We start from the raw sequence: 23392 nt of genomic DNA, 5'->3' as shown, positions 1-23392 counted from the left end.
CGTTAGTTCACCGCACGGACGATGAAAATATGGCCTTACCCATGTTTAAAATGACCTGTTGAAGTGAAAAAACGAGTACTGACGGGAACAGACGAGTGGAGTCGATGTTTAACTGGCGCGGAGAGCGCAGGAGAAATGCACTGCCTGTGTGGACAGTCAAGCGCCTGACTTCCGCGGCACTAACGCGCTCGGTGTGTCCTTAGCGTTAATTATAACAGCCAACTTATTGAAAAATGTCGGGTTTAAATCAGGCTTGGGCCGTTAATTACAGTTAATTGGACAGGCCGGGCCGGTCCTGGACATAATGTGCACGGGCTCGGGCCGGGTCGGGCTGGATTTTTTGGGCCTGATCTAAGCTCTAGTCTGTATATAGAGACTAACATAAGAGTGACATGACACTGTCATGAACCTGTCATGAACATTATGTACATGTCATAAATGTTTATCACTGCTGTCATTAAGTGTCATTCGTTTTTTGTAATGACAAGTTGACATAGTTTGGGTTGTCTTGATTATGACAACTTGACATTAGGCCCGTTTCCACTGAAGAAGTTCCTGGTACTATTTGGGGGGCAGGAACTTTACAGGAACGTCCTCTCGCTCGGCCCTCTCAACCGCCGTGTCTCCACTGAGAGAGCGGAGTACGAGGAAGATTCCTGTAAAGTTACCGGGCTCTGGATGTGACGTAATCGTTGCACAACCATTTTGACCGTTGCGACGTAGGGGCGCTGTTAGCTGTTAGCGGTGTGTGTAATAACTCACTAAATGGTCCGTGAAAAAAATATTTTTTCCAGCGGATGTCTTAGTTACAACATGATTGAGCTAACTGGAGTAGTTTCATGTCGTATCCGACAACGGGAGNACACGCACCAACGGCCCCGGCCCTGTAAAATTACCCCGAAGTTCCTGCGGTGGAAACGGGCCTATTAATCAAAGTGACATTACCAGAAGATGTCTTTGTAATTACAAGTTGACATTAACAAGAAATGCACCTCTTTTTGTGTTAATGACAAACTGACATAATGGTTACTATTGTTATGAGAAAGACATGTCACTTTATTAATGTCACTTTAATCAATGTCAAGTTGTCATAATCAAGACAACCCAAACAATGTCAACTTGTCATTACAAAAACCGGATGACACTTAATGACAGCAGTTTACGACACGTTTACGACATGTACATCATGTTCATGACAGGTTCATGACAGTGTCATGTCATAGTTATGTAGATACCTTCAAGTAAAGTGTTACTGAACGTTGTCCTGCTGTCTTCATATGTGCTGCACTGTAGCAGGAAATGCTGCTCTGAGAACAGCTGACACAGCCTGTCGTCTCTGGGCAGCCAGGTCTGTCTGCGTCTTTGTTTACATAGCTCGAGCTCAACAAGATGGCCGCATGGTCGCTCTGTTGAACTCGTGCAGCACCACTCTGCAGCTGCCTTTGAACCAGCAGCGCCCCCAGTAATCTTGTTGGTCCACCAAAACCAAAAGCCAAAACTGAATTTCAGAAATGCAAATTTAGATTTGAGGAAGTTACTGCTGCTGCTTAGCATATAGAACAGTTGAAAACTTTGTCAATATGAGTTAGAGTAAGAGTTAAGGAATCGCATACTAATATACTTTGGTTCCTTATTTATAGTTCATATTACTATCTAATGTGCAAAGTTACATGATCCATACTTGTTGGGCGATTCATTGTTCTTCGAGGCTGGCTTTCCTTTTCCTTAAAAAGACAAATTTATATTTGAAGGAGCACATTTATCCTAAGGAACAAAACATTTACTGGGAACAAGCCCTCTCAAGTTCAGGGGAGACTCATGGGTTCCCAGTTGAACCAGTTTTCATTCAGATATCTTGAGCTGAGAGTTCAAGGGACCATTTTGAAAATGGCCAGCGTTATCTAGCCGCCTCCCTGACAAGCTGAGCAGACATGGTTGGTACCAGTGAGTAAGATACCACTACTTTCACACTAGCTTAAAAAGTGAGCGCTCCACAGCCTCTTAAAGACACTAATATCAGCCTCCAACTATTTTCACCAGGAGGGGCCAGTGAGGAGGGCAGCAATTACGTAGCCCTCCCTTGGAGGCACCACTGTCCTCAGAGCCGTATAATGGACTGTACTTCTCGTCTTCTGACCACTCAAAGCACATTTTTACACAACATGCCACATTCACCCATTTACACAGGATTTAGCCACATTTTCCAGAAACAAAGGAAATCACAGTTCTCAATATCTCATTGGGAACTGATGCGGACATGGAGGTCGTTCAGTTTATTGTTCGATGCTTGTACAGTGGCTGGCACGATGCTGGTTTGGCACAAAGATGCATGTGACCGGGTTCACATCCGTTGTTTGAGTCCTCCACACTTTCCATGTCATGTCAGCGTAGCTAAGGATGCAGAGACGGCCTTGTTCGTCAGTGTGGTGGGGTTTGCAGCTGCTGCTATCTTCTCCATCTTTGCCTTGATGTTTACTGACGTTCACATTTGAAAACATCGACCTGGCGTGCTGTCAGAGTCACAGGAGGAGAGTTTCCTCACCCCGATGAGTGACTCACAGCCACACACCCGTCCAACACCAAAAAGCACCACAACACTTGCAACATGGACTTGAGAGCATAAATTTAAAGCAAACTTAGTGGAGCTGATGAAGAGGCGACTAGAAACGCCCACGTCTGTGTCACGTACCAAGACTTGTACTACAACAACCAACCTCAGTCCTCAGATGAACTGGACCTCAGTTTATCATCTCTGAATAGTGTTTATGCTGCTTTACAGTCTGCTGGCATCCAGCACAGTCAGCACCGCTGATGTGAAGGACTGGCGCTGGTCCAGGAACAGTAGTGCTGGAGTAAGGAAGGTCACATGACTCACTCGTACTCAGAGAGTGGATGAGACGAACTTCTGCCTGGACACATTATGTAATGCAAACTAGTGTTTGTAAACACACACAGAAATAATATCAGTGATATGTGGGAGATGAAAACCAGCGTGTGGGCGAATAAATAACAATTTTCAAGGGGAATTACAGAGTGTATTATTCGTGGGATGATTTGGTTGGCTGCTATCTGCCACTGCCAGAAGAGACAAGTGTTTGTCTCGCTTCCTAATCTATGAGTCATAAGCCAGCTGCACAGAGAATGAATTGGTAATGAAGGAAAAGGTGACTGTGACTGAAGCGGGATCATTTTCTCTGCATCGGTTTACATTTTGGCACCACAATAAACACAAAGCTAATGCGGATGAAAAGTCTCGAATACTGTAAAAAACATCTTCAGTCATTCTCTTGTCTCGGGACTTTCCTACATCACTCAGAGATCTTGTAAACTCTTAAAATTAGGGAAACTCAGTGATTCAGAAAATCATTTTTGCAGCCGCACAAAGATGGAGGAATAAAATGACACACTTACCCGCAGGTCTCCGTTAGCCAGGTGTGGGTGTTGGTGTCCGGGGTAGGTGCCGTAAATTGGCTCCTTGCAGTAAATCTTAATAACGCAGCGGTCCTGGACGTCCCGCGGGTCCTCCAGCTCGTAGAAGACGTTACGGGTCTCATCTTTGATCAACAGAGCTGTGCTGGGAGACCTGCACATCGGTTATCATCAAAACACAAACACTGATAAATAGTCCACACTAAGACAATTTCAGCTCCTATTACCAGCTCATAATCAGTGATGTACATTCGTTTACAGACGACGAGGGGGAACTGGAAGATCTTTAAACTGCGTGAGACGCTCGTAATGAGAGAATCAACTGGACTCAGTTTCATATTGAATTCATCAGAAGTTTAATATTCAGTGTGTCTGGAGTTAAGAGACTCCTGCTGACAATAACAATATGGATTTAAACGTATCACTGAGCAGATTATACAGATTATCTATAATCAACATCGTGATGAAAAAGTCTAACGATTTTTCCACCCAATTGTTGAAAAACATTGTCGTCCCTTACAGATGCGTGTTGAGGAATATCAAATACTGAGACTTTAAAGCCAACTGAACTGAGACTGAAATCAATGGTGTTTATTTTGTCTTAAGAACTTCACCACCAAAAGAAGACATTTGAATTTATTTTCCTGCAGTGACAGCACCGCCTGCATGAAGGCCTTTGCACACTGAGTCTGTTTTTAATCCCTCATCCAAAGAAAGGCGTTACACACAGAAATCTTTCGCAATACGAGACAAAATGAAAAGATGCTCTCCAATGCAGGTACCTCTGTGGCTGTCATCACTCCCCCCCATCTGTCATCCGTCTCTGTCCTCCACATTCTGTGTGCGGTCGTACTCCTCCTCCTCTTCATCATCATCATCCACCTGAATATAACTATCTGCCCTGTTGACAGTAGCTGTCTGAGTAATGAAATGATTCTATGCCCATTGTTCCTCTGTCTCGTCACAGCTGTGTCCCAGCGTCACAGTGTCTTCACTGATTCTTGGACAAACGTCTCTAACGGCTCTGACGGAGGTGGAAAACATAAAATCAAACCTCTTCCGAAAGTTTTAATGACGGATGAAAGTTTCGGACTTGACACAATCAGACGTGCGACAATTACGGACGAAAAAAACCAGACTGTGTGCAAAGGCCTTTAGTGTTATACAATAGAATGAGTTCATGTAGAAAGCATTTGCTATTTGAACGAATCAATCATGCCCATGTTCTATGATCTTTTTGACCTGGTTTTACTGCACATGTTGCACTCCAATGATATGATGTAATATGACGCCACCACTACTTAGCCTACCCTACTAGCTTCCACTGCCCAAGTGAAGTAAAAACGTTATCGCACATGGGTCCTCCCAAATACTGAATGTTATAAAGGGGACAGGAAGACAACATCCATAATTCCTGAGTTACATTAAATAGGCTTCTCAGATATGAAAAAAGCCTTTTGTATCAGCATTTCTTAGATTTAGAGGACCATAAAAAAATGCTCACTCAGAGGCTCAAAGCTCACAAATACGTCCAGGCATGCTTTTGTTCTCTATTAAACAGTAAAACTGTGTACAATAGCTGCAGGTTATATTTCATGCATTAATAATGAGGAGGACTCAGATTTCAGTTTGACTTTCATTTGTTATTTCAACATGATTTCTGAACTCTGACACTGAGAGTTTCTGCAGGTCCACTCGTGGCCTGAAAGAGACAATTTCACATCTCCTTTGGCTTTATTGATTTTTATCTGTTTGTTTCCTGCTTTCATTCTCCATCTGTTTACAAAACATATTACTTCTCTAAGTGTGTCTGAGGATGAAAATGAAACATGTCACTTACACTACTCACCCTGTGATTGATTTAATAAAACCTGCAGCGCTGCAGATGTTTAAAATAACATCTCGGCCAATCAATGAGCATGTAGACGCTTCAATGACCTGTGTACTTACATATATTTACACACATCCAGACGTACCTGAGCATGGCCATGGTGAGCCTCTGGGGGAACATGTGCACAATGAGCGCCCTCAGAGTATCCAGGCTGGTCAGCTCGTGGGTCAGGTGCACCCGGCGAGTCTCCTCCCCAAGCTGGAGGAACAAGATCCCTGCATTTATGGATGGGGAGGAGCAATGAGGGAGATCCACGATGGTTGAAGGGGGGGTGATGGAGTTTAGAGTCAGGGGTGAAAACAGAGAGCGGGGGGAAAATTTTCACCTCAAAATATTTGCTTTGCAACAGGATGGTGCTGCTTTGACATCAGCTAAACCTGCAAAAATAAGACGAAAAGAAATCGCATAATCCTCAAAGTGCACGCAGAGGGTGTAACACTCCCCCAACTAAATAGTGTATAATACATACATTTGGCGCAGAATAAGCCCCTTTCAAAAATATATACAGTGGGGCAAAAAAGTATTTAGTCAGCCACTGATTTTGCAAGTTCTCCTACTTAGAAAGATGAGANCTTTCTAAGTAGGAGAACTTGCAAAATCAGTGGCTGACTAAATACTTTTTTGCCCCACTGTAAATAGAAAAATAAAAAACAAAATAATGATGCCTGAATTCAGACCAAAGATTTGTGGTGAGGCGACTTGAAACAGGCAGCTACTTGTAATGTGCCGTTCTGCAACGTTCTAACAACCTGCCTGTTGTCACCAAGTCACCACCATGAGACGGCGTATCANGACTTGAAACAGGCAACTACTTGTAATGTGCCGTTCTGCAACGTTCTAACAACCTGCCTGTTGTCACCAAGTCACCACCATTAGACGGCGTATCATCTCTAGTCAACAACTCTCTGTGCTTCTGAACTGTAACGTTGACAGGAAGTGTAGTCAACAACTCTCTGTGCTTCTGAACTGTAACGTTGACAGGAAGTGATCGCCATGAGACGGCGCATCATCTCTAGTCAACGACTCTCTGTGCTTCTGATCTGTAACGTTGACAGGAAGTGATCGCCATGAGACGGCGCATCATCTCTAGTCAACGACTCTCTGTGCTTCTGAACTGTAACGTTGACAGGAAGTGACCACCATGAGACGGCGTATCATCTCTAGTCAACAACTCTCTGTGCTTCTGATCTGCTGGTTCAAACAGGGCACAAAAGTAGAGCCCAGCGCCTGACCTTGCATTTTCCAGGTGGTTAAAGATGCTGCATTTGTACGGCCCCTAATCCTCCGTTAACGTAGAGTTTCATTTGCCACCAGCTAATGTTAGTGTCAAGATATTGTTGTCATAGAAACACAACACAAGCGCAATGCATCATTATGAACAGTGCTGGGAGCGCTTTTCTATGAAGTGCTGGGATGAAGCGCTCCCCTGCGCCCTGTCACCACTTTCCTGCTGAAGACAAACACCATGAGGACACAGACCCGTCCTCATAACTCCTGCTAGCCAACATAACTCGTGAGGTTGTTTGGAACAGTCACTCTCCTCTGTGCCATCACACCTGAACAAGTTAAGTCCCGTGAAACAACACATAATTATCATCCTTATATTAGCTGGAAGCTGCAGCAGTAATGTGAGCAGACTGAGAATTCTCACCTGTGTGTCAGTAATATTAAGTGTGAAAAGACAAGATGAACTCAGGTACTTTATGCAATTTGCTATAAATCACCTCAAACTGACACCGAGATGAATATATAAATATATTATTACCAAAGTTTCACATTCAACTGGCAGTTTTTAATTCTTTAGATGCTCTGTTGAGAATTGCACTTGGTTGCATTTTGTCCCACCTTCTCTGACTCCTGTGAATGCATCGCCGTCCTCCTCACATTAGAGAGAGACACTTTTTAAGAAGCAGATGATTTTGCCTCTTGCCAAAGCCATGAATCAAAGATGACAGGTGGCTTGGCGAGATCATTTGGAAGCGTTACACAGCTCTGTTTGTATTCAGCGCTCCCACCGACTGAAGTCTGACTTTGACTTGACACTCAGAGGGCTGGACCAGGTTCACTAGATTAACACTTGATGCCTTCAGTCAACTCAAATCAGCAATTCCCTGGAAAAGGACGACGCTGTAAAGTCACGACTAATGTGTCTTGTCCAAAACATCAAAAAAGATTAATGGTTTACATGCGTGGACACGTCCAGAGCGTGATTGACTCTCAGCTCGTCAGTCAGAGAGATGTCAATAGACGGGACAGATTCACATTCATCAAGGCTGACACATGAGAGTGAAAATGAGGGTACGCTGACTCGAGCTGCACCCTGAATGGAGATGAATAGAAACATCAGTTGAGGAGAGCCTAAGTGGAAATGCAGAATGTTATCAGTTTAATCACAGGCCTTTTGTCTCACAGCGTCACTGTACTCAGAGCAGCACAGGAACACAACACTGGCCTTGTCTCAAAATGATCTATCTGCAAACTAATTGTCAGGGAATTAGAGACGAGGAAATGGAGGACAGATCAGCACGACTCAGGTTGTCAAACACTTCCCAGTAATTTTGCATTTGTACGATACAATCAATAATGCCAGCGACCTTCCGACCGACACCGGCACACCATGAGGACGGGCTCGGTGGGGACGGAGCACCTGCTGCAGCAAGCCAACACGCCGTCTGCGGTCATTTTGACTTGACCAGCAGACTTCACTACAAGCTGATTGGCTGTAGAAACAGGTGACAAGATTTACGTTCTAAAACCAGCCACTGGCGATTTGATCAGCTGAGTGTCAGGTGACGCCATCAGCCACTTGAGTCGAGCTCAGACCGGCCAGTTCACACCGCTAAAGCTTGGGCCACATTTTCCTGACTGAACTCGACCCGAGTCTGAGACAGTTATAACTGAACACGGCCAAACTTTACGCAGTTTGTTAACCGACATAGTTATTGTGTGAAGTTGCGTTCAGGCGTTGTCACGTAAATAGCAAATTCCAGCAATTGAACAGGCCATAGCACAACACAACAGCACGTCAAGTGGGCCGAACGCAAACAGAACCCCAAGCAAAATTTCTGATTGTTATCCGAATCAGGCCCGACCCATCAGATTCCGATGGGTCCCATCGGGCTCGGGTCGGGTATCCACACTCTACATACCACTGCAACTTTTCTCTGCTACATTCTGAAATGATTTTGTCTCATTGCGAATGTTTGGTCTGAACTGGGCTTAATGTGCTGATGTTTACCATGTTTGCCATCTTTATTTAGCATGTTAGCATTTGTAAGTTAACGCTAAATGCAAAGTACAGCTGAGGGTGATGGGAATTTCATTAGTTTTTCATTAGTTATCTGGGCGTAAACCATCTGATTGGGCAATCACTAAAGATATTACAACTCACAATGAGTGTGTTTACATGGACAGTTTAATTCCCTTTTCATTCAGAATGAAAGTTCATTCCTATTAAAAGTGATCTTGTAAACACCTAATTCAGAATGAAAATGGCCAATGCTATTGAAAATTCAATCCGATGTAAGGAGCTGGAATATTCCGTTTCTAATTCCCAATGAAAGAATTTCTCACACTTGTATAAACTCATTCCTCTTTAAGTTCATTCCGGTCTTTCTGCGCATGCTCGTTTCCTCGCCCTTCTGGCGCCATGACGTATATAGCGTGCATAGCAACTGGCTGAGATAGAGCAGTCGGACTCGTTGCACTCACCGGTTTCCATTCGCCACAGCACGGTCTTCTATCTCCCTTCTTCGACCTTCTACCTCCCTTCTCCTCCTCAACAGATGAAGCATTAGCAGAACAAGGTTGTTGTCGTACTGCTGCTTCAAGAATAGAAGCAAAACAAGCCTGAAAAAGGCACTAAGAATGGCGTCGTCAAGCATCTTGTTATCCGGAGCGAGGACTACAGTGTTTTCTTCAGGTAAACGTAAACACGTAACATCTGCCCCGCCCCCTATCCAATCAGAAACCTTCCCTGCCCCAAACCTTGTGCAGACCTGAATAAAGGCGATTAAACTGATCTCTGTGTAAACCCTCATTGGGAATGAACATTTCTCATGTAAACTACCTGGAAAGACTTTAATTCAGAATGATTTCATTCAGATTTATTTCATTCTGAATGAGAAGCCATCATGTAACCGCACCCACTGTCACAGCTTTTCCCTAAATTAGCTCTGGTTCTTGAACCGGTTCCGTGTAGGACTCTTGGACTCTTGGTGCTATGTAGCGTACCAGCCCGTTTTCCACCAGTTTTGAGATTGTATCTAAGGATGTGTCATCAACAGAGGGTGTTGCACTGAAAGTATACAGTAGTGGCAAGATGGCAGATTGTATTTATTAGCTGTGAACTTGCGCTCAGTTATTAAAAGATATTTTTCCCCCTCAAGCGTGGACCAACTATTAATTTGAACACTACACACTGTATTTCTGTCGACGAGTTCTTATTTGACCTGTAGAATATGATGTGTCCACTGATGTCCTCACCGTTTCCACTTCAAGTCAAGGAAAACCTGCCATGTTTCAGTTCCAGCTGGGAGCCAACTTCACCAACTTTTTAGGTTATGAAGTAAATTATTTTGATCGAAATGCTTTGAACGCTTCAATAATAAGGTGCAGGACACAGAACCTGCTTCACGTTGGTAGTAAGGGGAACCTGAGGGGAGCGTGAATGTGAGTATCAAACTTATTGGCACTCCATCAAACTGTTTCTGACACATTTCACTTTAAACCACCATCGACCTGATGATGGGGCTGGATGAAGAGTCAGAGGAACGGTAGGATTCATCCTCTGGGGAGTGCGAACGTCTGCATAAAATGTCATGCCAATGCATCCAATAGAGGTCCAGACATCAGTCTGGACCAAAGTCATTGACTGGCCATGCTGCCATCCACAGAGCCACATGCTAGCATTTTCAAAAACTAGAAAATATCTTCACATATCAAAAAACAAGGATCCACCAACACATAACAAAATAAATGATAATTCAGTCGATGAATCTCTCACTGCATGAGTTAGGAATAAACTAGGAATAAAAAACATACGGGATCATTTCTACAGCACGACTTCAGTGTGTTGTCTCTAGTGATTTCATACACAGAGACCAAACAAAAACTATGCTAAGCTAACTCTTGTATTTGCTCATCTATTGTGCACAACATGAGGGGCAACAGATGGACCCATCTTGAGTCTCACTGGAGTCACAGTGTAACACAGAGTGTAGGTGTTGTCTTAAAGACAGTGCTCTGACCTGGTGCCCGCAGCTTGGCCTGGCTGGACGAGCGAGCCAGCGGCAGGCTCTGGCGGAGCCGGTTCATCCGGTTAAAGCCGATGGGGATATCAGGCTCCGACATGGTCTCCAGATTTTCAGCTGACGCAAAGGATACCCTGCTGGTCTGGTCAGCAAGAGCCGGCTGTGTCGGGCTGAGTCGTGTCACACGTGGGGTGCGAGTCTGCAAGACACCAGATAAGAAGTTAACAGAGGGGGGGAAGAAAACAGGTGGAGTGCAAAGATGAAGAGCACTGATGATGCTGTGACATCTATTTCTGCTCTCATGACAATACAGTGATCAATGAGCTGACACTGAAAATGCAGAACACAAAACAAAATGGCCTCGGGAAATCAATGCAAAGAAAGAAAACAGCGAGTGAGACAGAAGCTTTTAGCACACAGGCACAGACTCAAACAGTTCACCTCACACAAAGCAGCCTTTACATCTTCTCTACGACAGACGCCCCACAGAAGGGACGCAGAATCCTCAAGATAAAATTAGAGCGACTGAGGCAGCCAGGTTAAACACACTGACTCAAACCCAGAGTCAAAATACGCCCAGTCTGTCCTCAGAATAGTCCACCTGCATTAATAATGACGGACAAAAACTATTGAACAATGCTTCAATTAAATTTTCAAAAGAGGAGAGTGAAGTGTGGAGAAACGAGGATAAAAAAACTCGGCGGGGAGCAGCAGTTGCCGACTCGAGTGAAACGTTTCTGGAGGAAGATAAAATAAATGGCTGTTATTCTGCAGCTACTGGAAAGTGCTCTAACCCCGAGCAGGCGACAGCGAGCTGACTGCAACTGTTCGGTAAAGAACTGAGCAAACACGAGCATTGTAATGCTAATGACTGCAACAAAGCCTCCATCCGTAATGCAGATTACTGCCGATATTTCACCTGTCCAATCTGAACCACTGGGGAGCCCAAATTGTGAAGGACCTCTCATTACAGCGCGGCCAGGAGCTGCTGCAGCAGGTTGGCTTTTAATGAATCCTCACTGACAGACATTTTCCAGCCCAAAGAATACAGTAATGAGCTCCCACAGTGCTGTGTGAAGCCGGCTCCGATTGCCTTCTGCATCTGTGGTCTTTGCTTAGAGCCTCACGAGCACTGTATGGGTGCTGTTTGATTTCTTGAGGCTACAACAAGCTGAGAGCATGCAGCCGTGGCACTCAGCCATGCATGTGTGAGCAAACATGGAGGAAAGTCAAACACATCGTGTCAAAGAGACGCAAACATGAGGGCTAAAATCCACATGCATACGCACAAATACCAAACTATATCTTGGGGCTTTGCTCCTTTTACATTAATAGTGTTTTGAGAGTCCACATGCACAAGCACCCACACACACACGTCTTCTACCACTGAGAGCAGCCTGACAGATTATGTGCGCTGCCTCTCATATGTTTGGAGATTTATGGTCTCTGAATGCGCTTGTCAGCCAGACGCCGCACACCTTCTGCCTTCAACCACACAAGAATGGAGCTACTGAGGAGAGAAGAATGCAGCAAACGGGAATCATAAAGTTTGTGTTTAGTGAAGCGTGAAGAAAAGAGAGCAGATAGAGGCAGGGAGAGGAGCGCCGGAGCTTATATGCACGGGAGGAATGGAGGAAGAAGAGAATAACAAACAGACTCAAAGATGGATGAAGCGATGCATTCTCTAACTTTTCCCTAACTAGAGTCGATTTCCTCTTGGATTTGCTGCAGAGGAACTTTTCTTCAGGTGGGAAGAAAGAGAAGGAAGCTCGGCTAACACCGGTGTTTTATTTCCCACAGTAACAGTCAATCAACCTTCCCACAGGATGTCTCGGTGGACCTCCTCCTTCTCACTCTCTACTGATGATCATCTATAAGACGGTCGCTGCAGTTGTCGTATCTGAGCGGCTTCTGTTGCAGTGATAAGTCATTACAGGAAATGGCTGATAAGAATCACCACAATCACACTATGATTTAATTAATACATTTCATGGGATGTGGTGAGAATATATGATGCAGATTCGTGACTGAAGTGTAAATGAAATTGATTTTCATATCGACATGCTCTCAGGAGAGCCAGAGAAACCAGAACACATCTGAGAGGTGTGATAATGCTAAACCAAACATGGAAATACAGATTCATAGTTTTGAGGAAAAGCTTTATTGGCAGCGTTTAAATTGTGGTAAGTGCGGCTTTTTACTACCAGAGGATAATTCATTAAAGACTGATCAGGATTAAATTATAAAAGTCGTCACTTTAAACAGATTAATTGGAGAAGTCGAGCTCTTTACTCATCTTGTGTTTTATTTTGAAAAACGATTTCTGTATAATTGTAGCATCAAACACAAGTAATGGTCTGTAAGTCCTGAAGGAGAAGCTGCTGTCTGAATACTAAGAGATGCATCAGAGGCTCCGTCACACTCTCCATTATAACATCACTGTTACTGATGCAGTGATTGTTCTGGCTGAGGCCACTTCATCACACAGCGTCCCAGAAGAGAATCCACGACTGTAGCTAAAACTTGGTGAGATACTCTGCTGTGATCTGAGTCCTGCTACATCTGAGATTCAAACACATCAGTTCGTCATGATCCTCACAGCTTTATGTGCTTCTTAAAGCTTCAACAATTAGTCAATAAAACAAATGACAGAATAGTTAACATGCAGCTTTTTGAATTATTGAATAATCCATCGTCATTTTTGTAGCAAGTGAAATGAGAAGAGGCACTTTGAATTTGACACCGTTGATAAAAATCATGAGCAGAGGTAAAGCTGTACCTTAAAACAAAAGCTACACTAAACTACACTATGACTCCGCCCACCAGTCCACCCCGTGGTCGTATGACTCCGCCCACCAGTCCAGTGTCTCTGACAGTCTCCATCCATGTCAGTGAAAACATGGATGCTTCACACACAGAAGATCTATACAATCAGCACAGTTTCAAGATTAGAGTCACCAATTCAGTATCTGACCAAATGTCTCCCCTTCTGTTCCTGAGATATGACGTTAAAACATGATGATGTCACAGTCAAGCTGACCTTTGACCTTTTGACCTTCATTATTTTATCCTGTTAGACATTTGTGTCAAGTTTGTGAGGTCAGTGACCTTGACCTCTGACCTTTTACCACAAAATTGTAATCGGATTATTCTTCAGCCCAGGTGGACGTTTGCGTCAAATTTAAAGAACTGTCCTTCAAGGTGTTCTTGAGATACTGAGTTCACGGGAATGAGACAGATGCAAGGTCACATGGACCTTAACCTTTGACCACCTAAATCCAATCAATTCAATGTTGTTTTGACTATAAGATAAAAAGAATAAAGATGAATATGAGGCTGTCACATGACCACAAAGACATTTCTTTTCTTGGTTAGCAGCAGAGAACAGCAGAATGATGACTGTAGTAAATATCAAAAAGGGAGAGCAAGAAAGTCGTAACGACAGTATCGATAAAAATGGAAGATGAATATTGAAACTGTTTCAAATATTTAGAATCAATATGTATTAATTAATCACTATTTTATTTTTGACACTGCTTGAGTCAACATATATTGTACTTACAGTAATGATTGCTTGATCTATTGAACTCAAGCGATTTATCTATGAACTGATCAACGATCCAATATCACAGATGCAAATCGAAAACATCGTCTTAAGGTTGCACCTTTATTTTGAAAGCCTGTGTCAGCGTCAAACAGCAGCAGGCAGACGACAAGCAGCCGAGAGACAGACGATGATTTCGGAGAAAAAAGGGGTCAACAGACAGAGCACATGGCGTACTGTATGTAAGCACTGATGTTACGAGATAAAACACGATGTAACGTTACCTGCCTGGTCATTAGCTGCTCTGTTGCATCAACGTTCAGCTGAAAAACCGTGCATGCAGGCTGAGATTCAACTGAGCTGTTCTGTCAGGAGATGCAGTGACTTGAACTTATGTTGAGTAAGAAAAATAATAACATTACATGTAATCTTTTAAGCTTTGAGTAGAGGAAAAGTCTGCTAGCGGCTCGACTAATTTAGGCAATATAAACATGCTTAAGATAATAATGGGTGATTAGCAAAAAACAACTGTTTCGTCCCTGATTCTTGACAATTATTACCGTCAACATCTTGTTGTTAATCCGTGTTGTTTGGCTGTTTGGAGAAGTTTGCCTTCAGGGCTTTGAGAGAGATAACTCTGAAGATCAGGGTTTGTATTACAATGAAAAGATTTCTATTACAAAGGACTCTCTGTCAGAAAGCCCTGAAGGTTAACGTATCCCATGGGCTGTTTTATGTGTTAGTGGAGTCAGTTTAAACTCAACTTTACTTCACTTATTATTTATGTGTTGTTTTTATCTTTCATGGCCAAAAGCAGAACAGAAAGAAGTGGCAGCTTCTTCTGGAACAGACTGTGTTAAATGAGCATATAGTATCGTCTCATATCAATCACAGGCGCCTGAATCGCATCGTATCGTGGAAGATTTTGTAATATCAACAATTATCGTGTCGTTATCCAAAGAATTGACGTAATATGTTACGTTAATGAAACTGGTGATTTACAACACTAACATAGAGATGGCTGAGCTGGTGGCTAGCAGCTAACAGCGCTAACGACAGCAACAGTGCTGACAGAGCTAAAGGTGCGGACACACCAAACCAACATCAAAGAACTAGCGGCGACGAAAGCCAACTGTTGCGTCGCCTCACGTCGCCTCACGTCGCCCTGTGTCAGTTGCATTTGAACACACTACACGGACTACATCCGACGGCCAAGTAGCACGTACGTTCTGCGCCTGCGTGAGAGAGAGCGGAGTGAGAGAGTGGTACATCCTGTCAGCCGAGGGGTTTCCTATCTGTGCAGCCGAGCACCGCAGCACCTCCACGGACTATTACATCCAGANNGGCAGCTGAGTGAAGTGGAGCCTGAGGAGGAAGCACCGGTTAGCCCCGGTTTCACTACAGGCAGATTCACTCGCTACAAGGGCGAGGAAATAAAACCTGAACAGCCAATCAGAGTGATCTCTCTCACCGACAAGCTCCGCCACCGATTCAACATGCTCAATCGGCCAAAAAGCAGCCGACGCTGACGCCGAAGTGCCGACGGTGCGGGACACACCACAAAAACTAGGGCGACAGACGCTCACCGACGGCCCGACTTTGGCCGACAGCCAACCGTCAGCTTGGTGTGTCAGGGCCATGCCAGGAGTTTTCACCTGAGGGGGAACCCAATGGTGAGCGCTACACTTCAGCAACACCGCCCTCCCAAACCACAGTGACAGTTATCAGCAGTGAGGCAACGATTAGCTGTGGGAAAGTGTTCTGGACGAGGCGAAACACCCTTGTGGTAACAAATGCCAGTGGGAAACACACACACGTATCACATACACTAACATGCACGCACAGAAGCTCAGATTCCAACACACAGAGGAAGCCTGACTTCAGTCTCTGCTCAGGACGCCATTATTCCACCATCTTTACATAGGTAGACGTGTAGAGCTCCTGTGAACTCAAATGCATTTCAGCAGTGAGCAAAAATGCTGCTAAATAAGCAGAATGTCCAGATATCTCCTCCTATAGACGATAAGACACCTTTATTGATCCCCAGTGGGTGAATTTGGTCGGCGTCCGAGTCCAAAGTAACAAACTGTGGTGCATCATCACAGCTGAGTTTACAGTAAGGAGCCCAGTCGTAGCGTCATCAGGCTGCATTAATGGGCAGCACAAAGCTCTCTGAAGCTGAACCAGCTGCTACAAAATGTGCATCAAACATCCGTCTCCTCTGAAACCTGAAGTAGCGAGGACACACACTCAGAAATGTCTATTTATATTTTCCTGCATGAGGGATCCAATGAATTTCATGAGGGCACAAACAGTCATGCAACAGTTCTGGTTTTCTGCAGCTCCAGACTGAATTGAAATCACTGAAGGAAGACGCTGAGGAGATGTGTATAATTCCACTTCTTCCACCTTCCTGTCTGACTGTGATCCGCTCAAGAACACAACTGTCAAGTTTCCATTAATGAGCTTCTGTGCAGAAAAAGTCCATTTGTCACCTCTGCAGAGACACTGCTGCTTCTTCAGGAGCACCGACAGTCATGGTTTTAAAACATGTCTGAGACACAAACAGCCTCTGATTCACTAAATCACGACAACACTGTGACACCAAACCCAGATGGTGTTTAAATCACAATCTCATTATTCCGTGATGACTGAAAAAAGTAACATCTCCTGAAATAAGCATCAAATTTCTTTTATTTTCATTTCATCAGCACAGATGATAATTGGGAGATTTAATCAGAGAGCACAATGTTTTGTTTTATGCATGTAATTTGATATAATAATTGAAATTAACATCAGCTCCTCCAACATCATGAGGTTTTTACTCAACTACTCATTTAGCTGTTTTTTCTTTCCCTCCATAACAATTAACAAACAGCTGGCTGCATACCAGCCGCTTCGACCGCAGACGCAGTGAGAACAGTTTAATCCAGTCTGGCAGAGCTGCTGCAGCACTGCTGATAATCTCACCAGCAACAACCTGAAGTCAACAAAGCTGCACACACTCTTTGTTAACGGAGGACTGAGAAGAAAAACACGGTTGAAACTACTTTTTCTTTATTGGTTGTAAGTAACGTTGTGACTTTATTGTATGAGTCAGACTTTATTATTGTTACAGAAGCATCTGGCTGAGCTTTATGACTGAGTGGCAGCTGCTGGAGTGTGGACGCATTACGTGGAGGGTTGGTGAGTCTGAAATGAGGAGTGGAGGTAAGAAAATTAAGCTCAGCTCAGACCAAAGATTCGTGACGAGACAAAACTGTCTTTTAATGTTACGGACAAACTCGCCTGTCTCAGCTCCGCTCACGCTGGCTGATGGTGTCGCCTACAACCTGCCCTGGTCCGTCTCATTTACAACCCACAGCAGGTGACAAGGACATATGAGCACGTCACACACACATACTCAAAAAAACAAAGTGTAGACTGAACCACCATGACGTCGTCTTAGCAACAGCAATCACTTCAGGCCAGCTCTCAGGGCCCATGGGGTCCGACTGATCAGCCACTGCATCAGCATCCCTTCCATAAACTCATCACAAGCAGAGGCACTTCCGGGGGCTTTGTCTCTACCTTTCATGCCCTTCTATTAAAGTCCTCTTACAAGGACCTCCCCCTGAACAGGACATGGACTAACGATGTGCCAGAACTGAACCAAGATGTGGACTGGGACTCAGTATGGTCCAACATCCTGTTGACCTCACATAACCCCAATCACCAACAGATTCACTTGAACTATGTCCACTGGACCTATCTCACCCCAAGAAGGCTCCACGCCATGGGTCTTGTGACCGTCTTTCATTGTACACTTTGCTCTCAAGGTGCCGCTGGTACGTTCATACATGTGTTCTGGGAGTGCCCCCCCGTTACTGGCTTCTGGAAGAATGTTGCCCGTCAGTTATCGGATATATTTTCTGTGAATATACCTGTGGCTGCAACTGCTATGCTCCTTAACGATTTGCCTCGGCCGCCGGTCCCAATCTATCAGAGAAGAATTATTCTTGCTGGCCTCACCGCAGCCAAGAACCTGGTCGCTATGAGGTGGAAACTCCCCGAAAAGCTATCGGTAACCAATTGGATTCTTACATTCTTAGACATCGTCTACCTAGAACTGTCCACTGCACTGCTTATGTTGTCCATTAGTTTGCAATATTCGCTCGGAACATTAACAGGACAGAAACAGGACCAACAAATAAGTGAAGATGTTGGCCTGCCAGGTACGTGGCATGATTTGTGAAATATGTAATTAAGAAGACGTATGAACGGCTGAACGAGTCGTAATGACAGTCTGTTTATAATGTATAACCATATTTTAGCAGAACAACATTACTCAGATTCACGATGTGTTCAAACTAAATAAACAAGTTCTTTTTAATCAAACAAACTCACCTGACAATCAACAGGCAACTGAACGGAAGGAGCTAGCCTGTTAGCCAGTTAGCAGCCTGTTAGCTTAGCTAGCACACTGCCATATGGTCTCTCCCAAATCCACCACAAAAGTAACATTTTTTTAATGTAATCGAGGCAAACTGTGGACTGAAATATCACGAAGGGGAGGAGTTTAACAGGCACATCAAATATCCCAGATTCCCATAGGAATGAATGGACTTCCAGTTGATTAGCGTGTGTACACATACGTGAGTGGGAACGAGGTGTAAAGATCGCGTTCCCGGAAAAAAGACAAAAGTGGGTCTATGTTGTGGCTGATCAGTGTCTATCTCTTCATGATAGTTCTTATAACAAATTAAAAAATTAAAGTATTTCATTATGTGGTGTAACAGTAATGTTTCATGTCTGTTTCCTTTGTTTGTTCACAATCTGCTCTCAACATATTAGGTTTAAATAACTTCAGGAGAAAAGAGAAAAATATCTGAAGGGAACAAAAAAGTTGATTTTGCAATTAATATTATAAATCAATAAAGACAATAACAGTTAGTTGCAGCTTTGACCATGTGCCGTGCCACATGCTGCCATCGACGCAGTCAAACAGGGTGATATTATCAACACTTAAAAATAAGTTATAAAAAAAATCCAAGCATTTATAAAATGAATAACCTTCCTCTGAACCCATCAGAGAGCAGCGGCAGATTCTCTGAAGAGATGCAGTTTATTAAATACCATCTTCCATTATGTACAGTTGACCCTTACCTCGACTCGCAGCATGTTGTTAAGCAGGAAAAGAGCTTCAAGATTTACTCTTTATCTCCACGGGCTCCTCTGCTGACACTCTGCTGACAGAGCTTTGTATGTATGTGAATCCACAGCTCCTTGTGTCTCTGTTAAACCTGGTCCTTCCTGAGTGTCACCTCTCCACCTCTCCACCTCTCCACCACCCGCAGGCTGGGCAGACCCAGATTTCCCACCAGCTGACACACAGGGTCTTGATTGATGAGGCAGCTGTGCACAGCTGTAACATGCCCCCCCGACACACAGCTGCCACACCCCCAAACTGTGAGATTTCACGGGCATTACTGCTGCTGACCGTGGCATTCCTTTCTCCTGACAGAGAGCATGTGAACAATAAGAGTCAACAGGAACACGGCTCACATTCTGTCACATCGTATGAACCGTCATTTACAACGCAGCCATTACTGAGGGAGCCTGAGGGAGCAGAGGCAGGTGAAGCAGCACACATGACACCTTCACTGTATAGCCAAAGTCCAGATTTCCCACAGAGCAGCTGGGGGTTAATTGTCTTGCTCAAGGGCACTTGTTTCTAAGTGAGAGAAAGGGAACCTCTTGTTCCTCTCCCTGCTCAGATATTCCCCGTTCAGCTCAGGTTTGAGGTTTTCAGCAGTGACTGGAGTTTGGGTTTGACCTTGACGTCTCCAAACAGGAGACCGTCCACACCACTGTGCAGCGGTGGAGGAAGTACTCACACGTTTTATTTAGGAATACATCCATCCTGAAATTCTGGGCTGATAGCGATGTTAAAAATTACAATTTGGCCGATACAGCTGTTCATACTGTGACGTCAGCAGAGCACCAGGGTCTCCTTGGATCATCACGCCGTAGGGAGTGCAAGCAAAAGCAAGGAAGCCAGGCGGGCGTCACCACAACACTTTAAAATTGCACTACCACAGACTGATGTACAATAACTGCACTGCACTTTATCTTGTCCTTTTTATAGCACCTTTCTTTTTGAATGTGAGGGTGTGTGAATATGCTTCTCTCAACACTCAAGTTAAATTCAAACAAACTTAACTTTGGGTCAAAGTTGGGTTTCGGACTGTTGGTCGATGATAAGCAGCATTTCAAGATGTCACTTTAGGCTCTGAGAGGGTGATGATTAACTTTTGTCTCTTTGAAAGCTTAAAACAAACCTGCTGAATATTTTTTTGTGAAGAAGTCCTCAGATCTTGTGCTGAAATAAATACGTATGAAAAATATATACTTATGAAATAAACATAAGTAAAAGAATAAACGTATAAGTATCAAAATATATTTAAAATACAAAAAGTAAAGTGCTCATGATGCAGAACAGCCTGTTTCAGAATCTTATACATTACTGGATCATTGTTATTAATGCCTTAAAGGGATAGTGCACCCAAAAATGAAAATGCAGCCATTATCTACTCACCCATATGCCGAGGGAGGCTCAGGTGAAGTTTTAGAGTCCTCACATCACTTGCAGAGATCCAAGGGGAGAGGAGGTAGCAACACAACTCCACCTAATGGAGGCTGACGGCGCCCCAGATTCAAACGTCCAAAAACACATAATTGAAACCACAAAATATCTCCATACTGCTCGTCCGTAGTGATCCAAGTGTCCTGAAGCCCCGACATAAAAAGTCGTTTGGAAAAACCTCATTTGAACTCTGTTTTTAGCCTCATTGTAGCCTGTAGCTCTGTAGACCGTGAGACATGGGCACCGCCTTCATGTGGTTTCAATTATGTGTTTTTGGACGTTTGAATCTGGGGCGCCGTCAGCCTCCATTAGGTGGAGTTGTGTTGCTACCTCCTCTCCCCTTGGATCTCTGCAAGTGATGTGAGGACTCTAAAACTTCACCTGAGCCTCCCTCGGCATATGGGTGAGTAGATAATGGCTGAATTTTCATTTCTGGGCGCACTATCCCTTTAATGAGTCGATCAGTTTAATGTTACAGCTGGTAAAGATGGAGCTACTTTTATAAACTGCTGTGTAGTTTAATCTATCTATATTTAATCATCATTTATTAGTTGATCTATATTTTGAATCTAAATCCACAAAGCAACAAATAATTAATGTTTGTTCATCTTTTTAATCTATTTTATCCAGTTTCAGTAATACTTTTATTTTACTATTTTTTTTATTATTATCATCAATACTGCTTTGAATTCTATTTTATTGTCATTATTTTACCACAATTTTTTCCTTTTTAATCTATTTAACCTAATTTTAAGACTTATTTTTATTTCACTGTTATTATTATTATTATTATTATTATAGCTTTGAATTCTGTTTTATCATCATTATTTCATTGTTTTGTCTTTTTAATCTATTTTCTATCTAGTTCTTCAATCTAATGTTTTCGCTCCATTTTATGACTCATACTGTAATTATAGCTTTTAAATCTATTTTTTTTTACATTTCCATGTTTTTTACTGTCTCGTGTGAGTTTGTCTCAAGCTGTTTAATTGTTTTTGTCATTTTGTTTTTATGGTCTACACTTGCTCTGTCTAATCATCTGCAAATCTCTGTGAACTGAACTAATCTGTATGAAAGGTGTAATACAAATAAAGTTTGATTGATTGATTCATGAGCCACACAGTCATCTGAGTCCACAGTGTAAACACAGTTTTCATCCCTGTAACTTGAGATATTCAGCCACACTGTCAGATAATTGTCTTTCACATAAAATCTGGTGGGAACTTTTCATCCTGTTATTGCTTTCCACCAACTTCAGCCTTATTAATGTGCCGCCTGCGAAGCAAACCTCGCAGTCTTGGCAGATGGCTGCGAAGTGTCAATAAGTGATTCTGGCCACGTGCCTCAGCTCAGTGCCAGTCGGCAAGCCGGTCGGGGAACACTGCAGCGGTTGGACTCCTAAGCCTTTTAGCGGTGGAAAACACTCCCGCCATTCTCCCAGTCAGATTGGGGAATAGCGATTTTCCACCGAGCATCATATCAACAGCCAAACAGCACAGAGGCAACAAAAGCGGGTGTCTGAATGGGTTAGGGTTGAGCTAGCTCGCTGGGACACATATGGCAGGGGTAGTCTGGGGACGCCTCTCTGTATAGACAACACGCTGGTCACACTCCGTATACGAGACACCATAAGAGACACAGATGAGTCACTGGAAAAGCTGCCAGCCTCCCTGAAGTGACAAATCCTTTAAAAAGTCTTTTTGTGGATGTTTGCAGACGACTCTGTTTGTTATCATCCCATCTTGTTTAAGACTGCTGAGCAAAGACTCACTGTGTGAAATGTCTTCTTTCACAGTGCAGTTTGGAAAGTCACTGAAAAGCTCTGATACATGAGCCACAAAAAACTTCATCTGTCAGTTGATGACTGGATGATCCACAAACATACTGAGACTCTGCCTCCAATCTAGTATCTGTCTGCTGTATCAACACTCCTAACTCGATGTTTTTTCAGACAGGCATGAATTTTCTGAACCAAATGATGATGTCTGGGCTGTCATTTAAAGTTAAGGCCAGAGATACTCTTTTGTCATCGCCAACACATCCCAGAAAAAGACTAAATCCAGTATATAGTCTGGTTCATATTTTTGGTTCCTACTGAGGAGGTACACAGGCCTGCCACGATAAATAAGTCATCGACGTATCCTAGGATTGTCTCATAAATTTGTTTTAATTAAATCTGTGGTTAGTCAAAGTTAGTTCAAGAAGGGGCCAAATGACTTTAAAATAGGGATGCACGATAATATCAGCACGTCATCAGAATCGGCCAACATGCTCTTTCTTATATTGCACAATGAATGAATATCACATACACTGAAACGTAATGTATTTCATGTCTCCATCTGCTGGTGGGCCGTCAGGTGGGGAAAAAAGTGGATATATTGATATCGTTATCAGTTGTTGACTGACTGACTTGTTTCCACCAAGCAGTCCGGTGCGGTTCAGCTCAGTTCAGTACTTTTTTTTTCTGTCTCCACAGTGAAAGTTGTGGATGGTCCCAACAGAAGCGTTCCTTAGCGTCCCCATGTTTGGTCCCCCCTCTGTTGGGGTACCTAGCACACAGATCTGGTACTAAAAGGTGGAGCTAGAAACCCTGCAGTCTGATTGGTCAGTAGAGGACGGTCACTCTGGTTTTATGTAACCTCTAGTCATAC

At 43.5% G+C, this 23392-nt stretch overlaps 2 protein-coding genes across 2 annotated transcripts in view; both read right to left on the bottom strand.

The window, feature by feature from the left end:
- The window catches only part of plaub (plasminogen activator, urokinase b), a 396726-nt gene extending 375791 nt beyond the window's left edge, over nucleotides 1-20935 (bottom strand). The window contains exon 1 of the mRNA XM_050059439.1: nucleotides 20694-20935. The gene's annotated coding sequence lies outside the window, so the exon portion shown is untranslated. The remainder of the gene's footprint in view (nucleotides 1-20693) is intronic.
- Nucleotides 1-23392, bottom strand: part of srcin1b (SRC kinase signaling inhibitor 1b) — a 183511-nt gene that overhangs the window by 42013 nt on the left and 118106 nt on the right. The window contains exons 4-6 of the mRNA XM_050059518.1: nucleotides 10570-10771; nucleotides 5406-5535; nucleotides 3412-3583 (exon numbers count right to left, since the gene is read on the bottom strand). Of these exons, the coding sequence (XP_049915475.1) occupies nucleotides 3412-3583; nucleotides 5406-5535; nucleotides 10570-10771 (504 nt within the window). The remainder of the gene's footprint in view (nucleotides 1-3411; nucleotides 3584-5405; nucleotides 5536-10569; nucleotides 10772-23392) is intronic.

This window comes from Epinephelus moara, chromosome 13, assembly GCF_006386435.1.
Source record: "Epinephelus moara isolate mb chromosome 13, YSFRI_EMoa_1.0, whole genome shotgun sequence".
NCBI classification, from domain to species: Eukaryota; Metazoa; Chordata; class Actinopteri; order Perciformes; family Serranidae; genus Epinephelus; species Epinephelus moara.
This window is presented reverse-complemented; position numbering and strand designations above follow the sequence as displayed.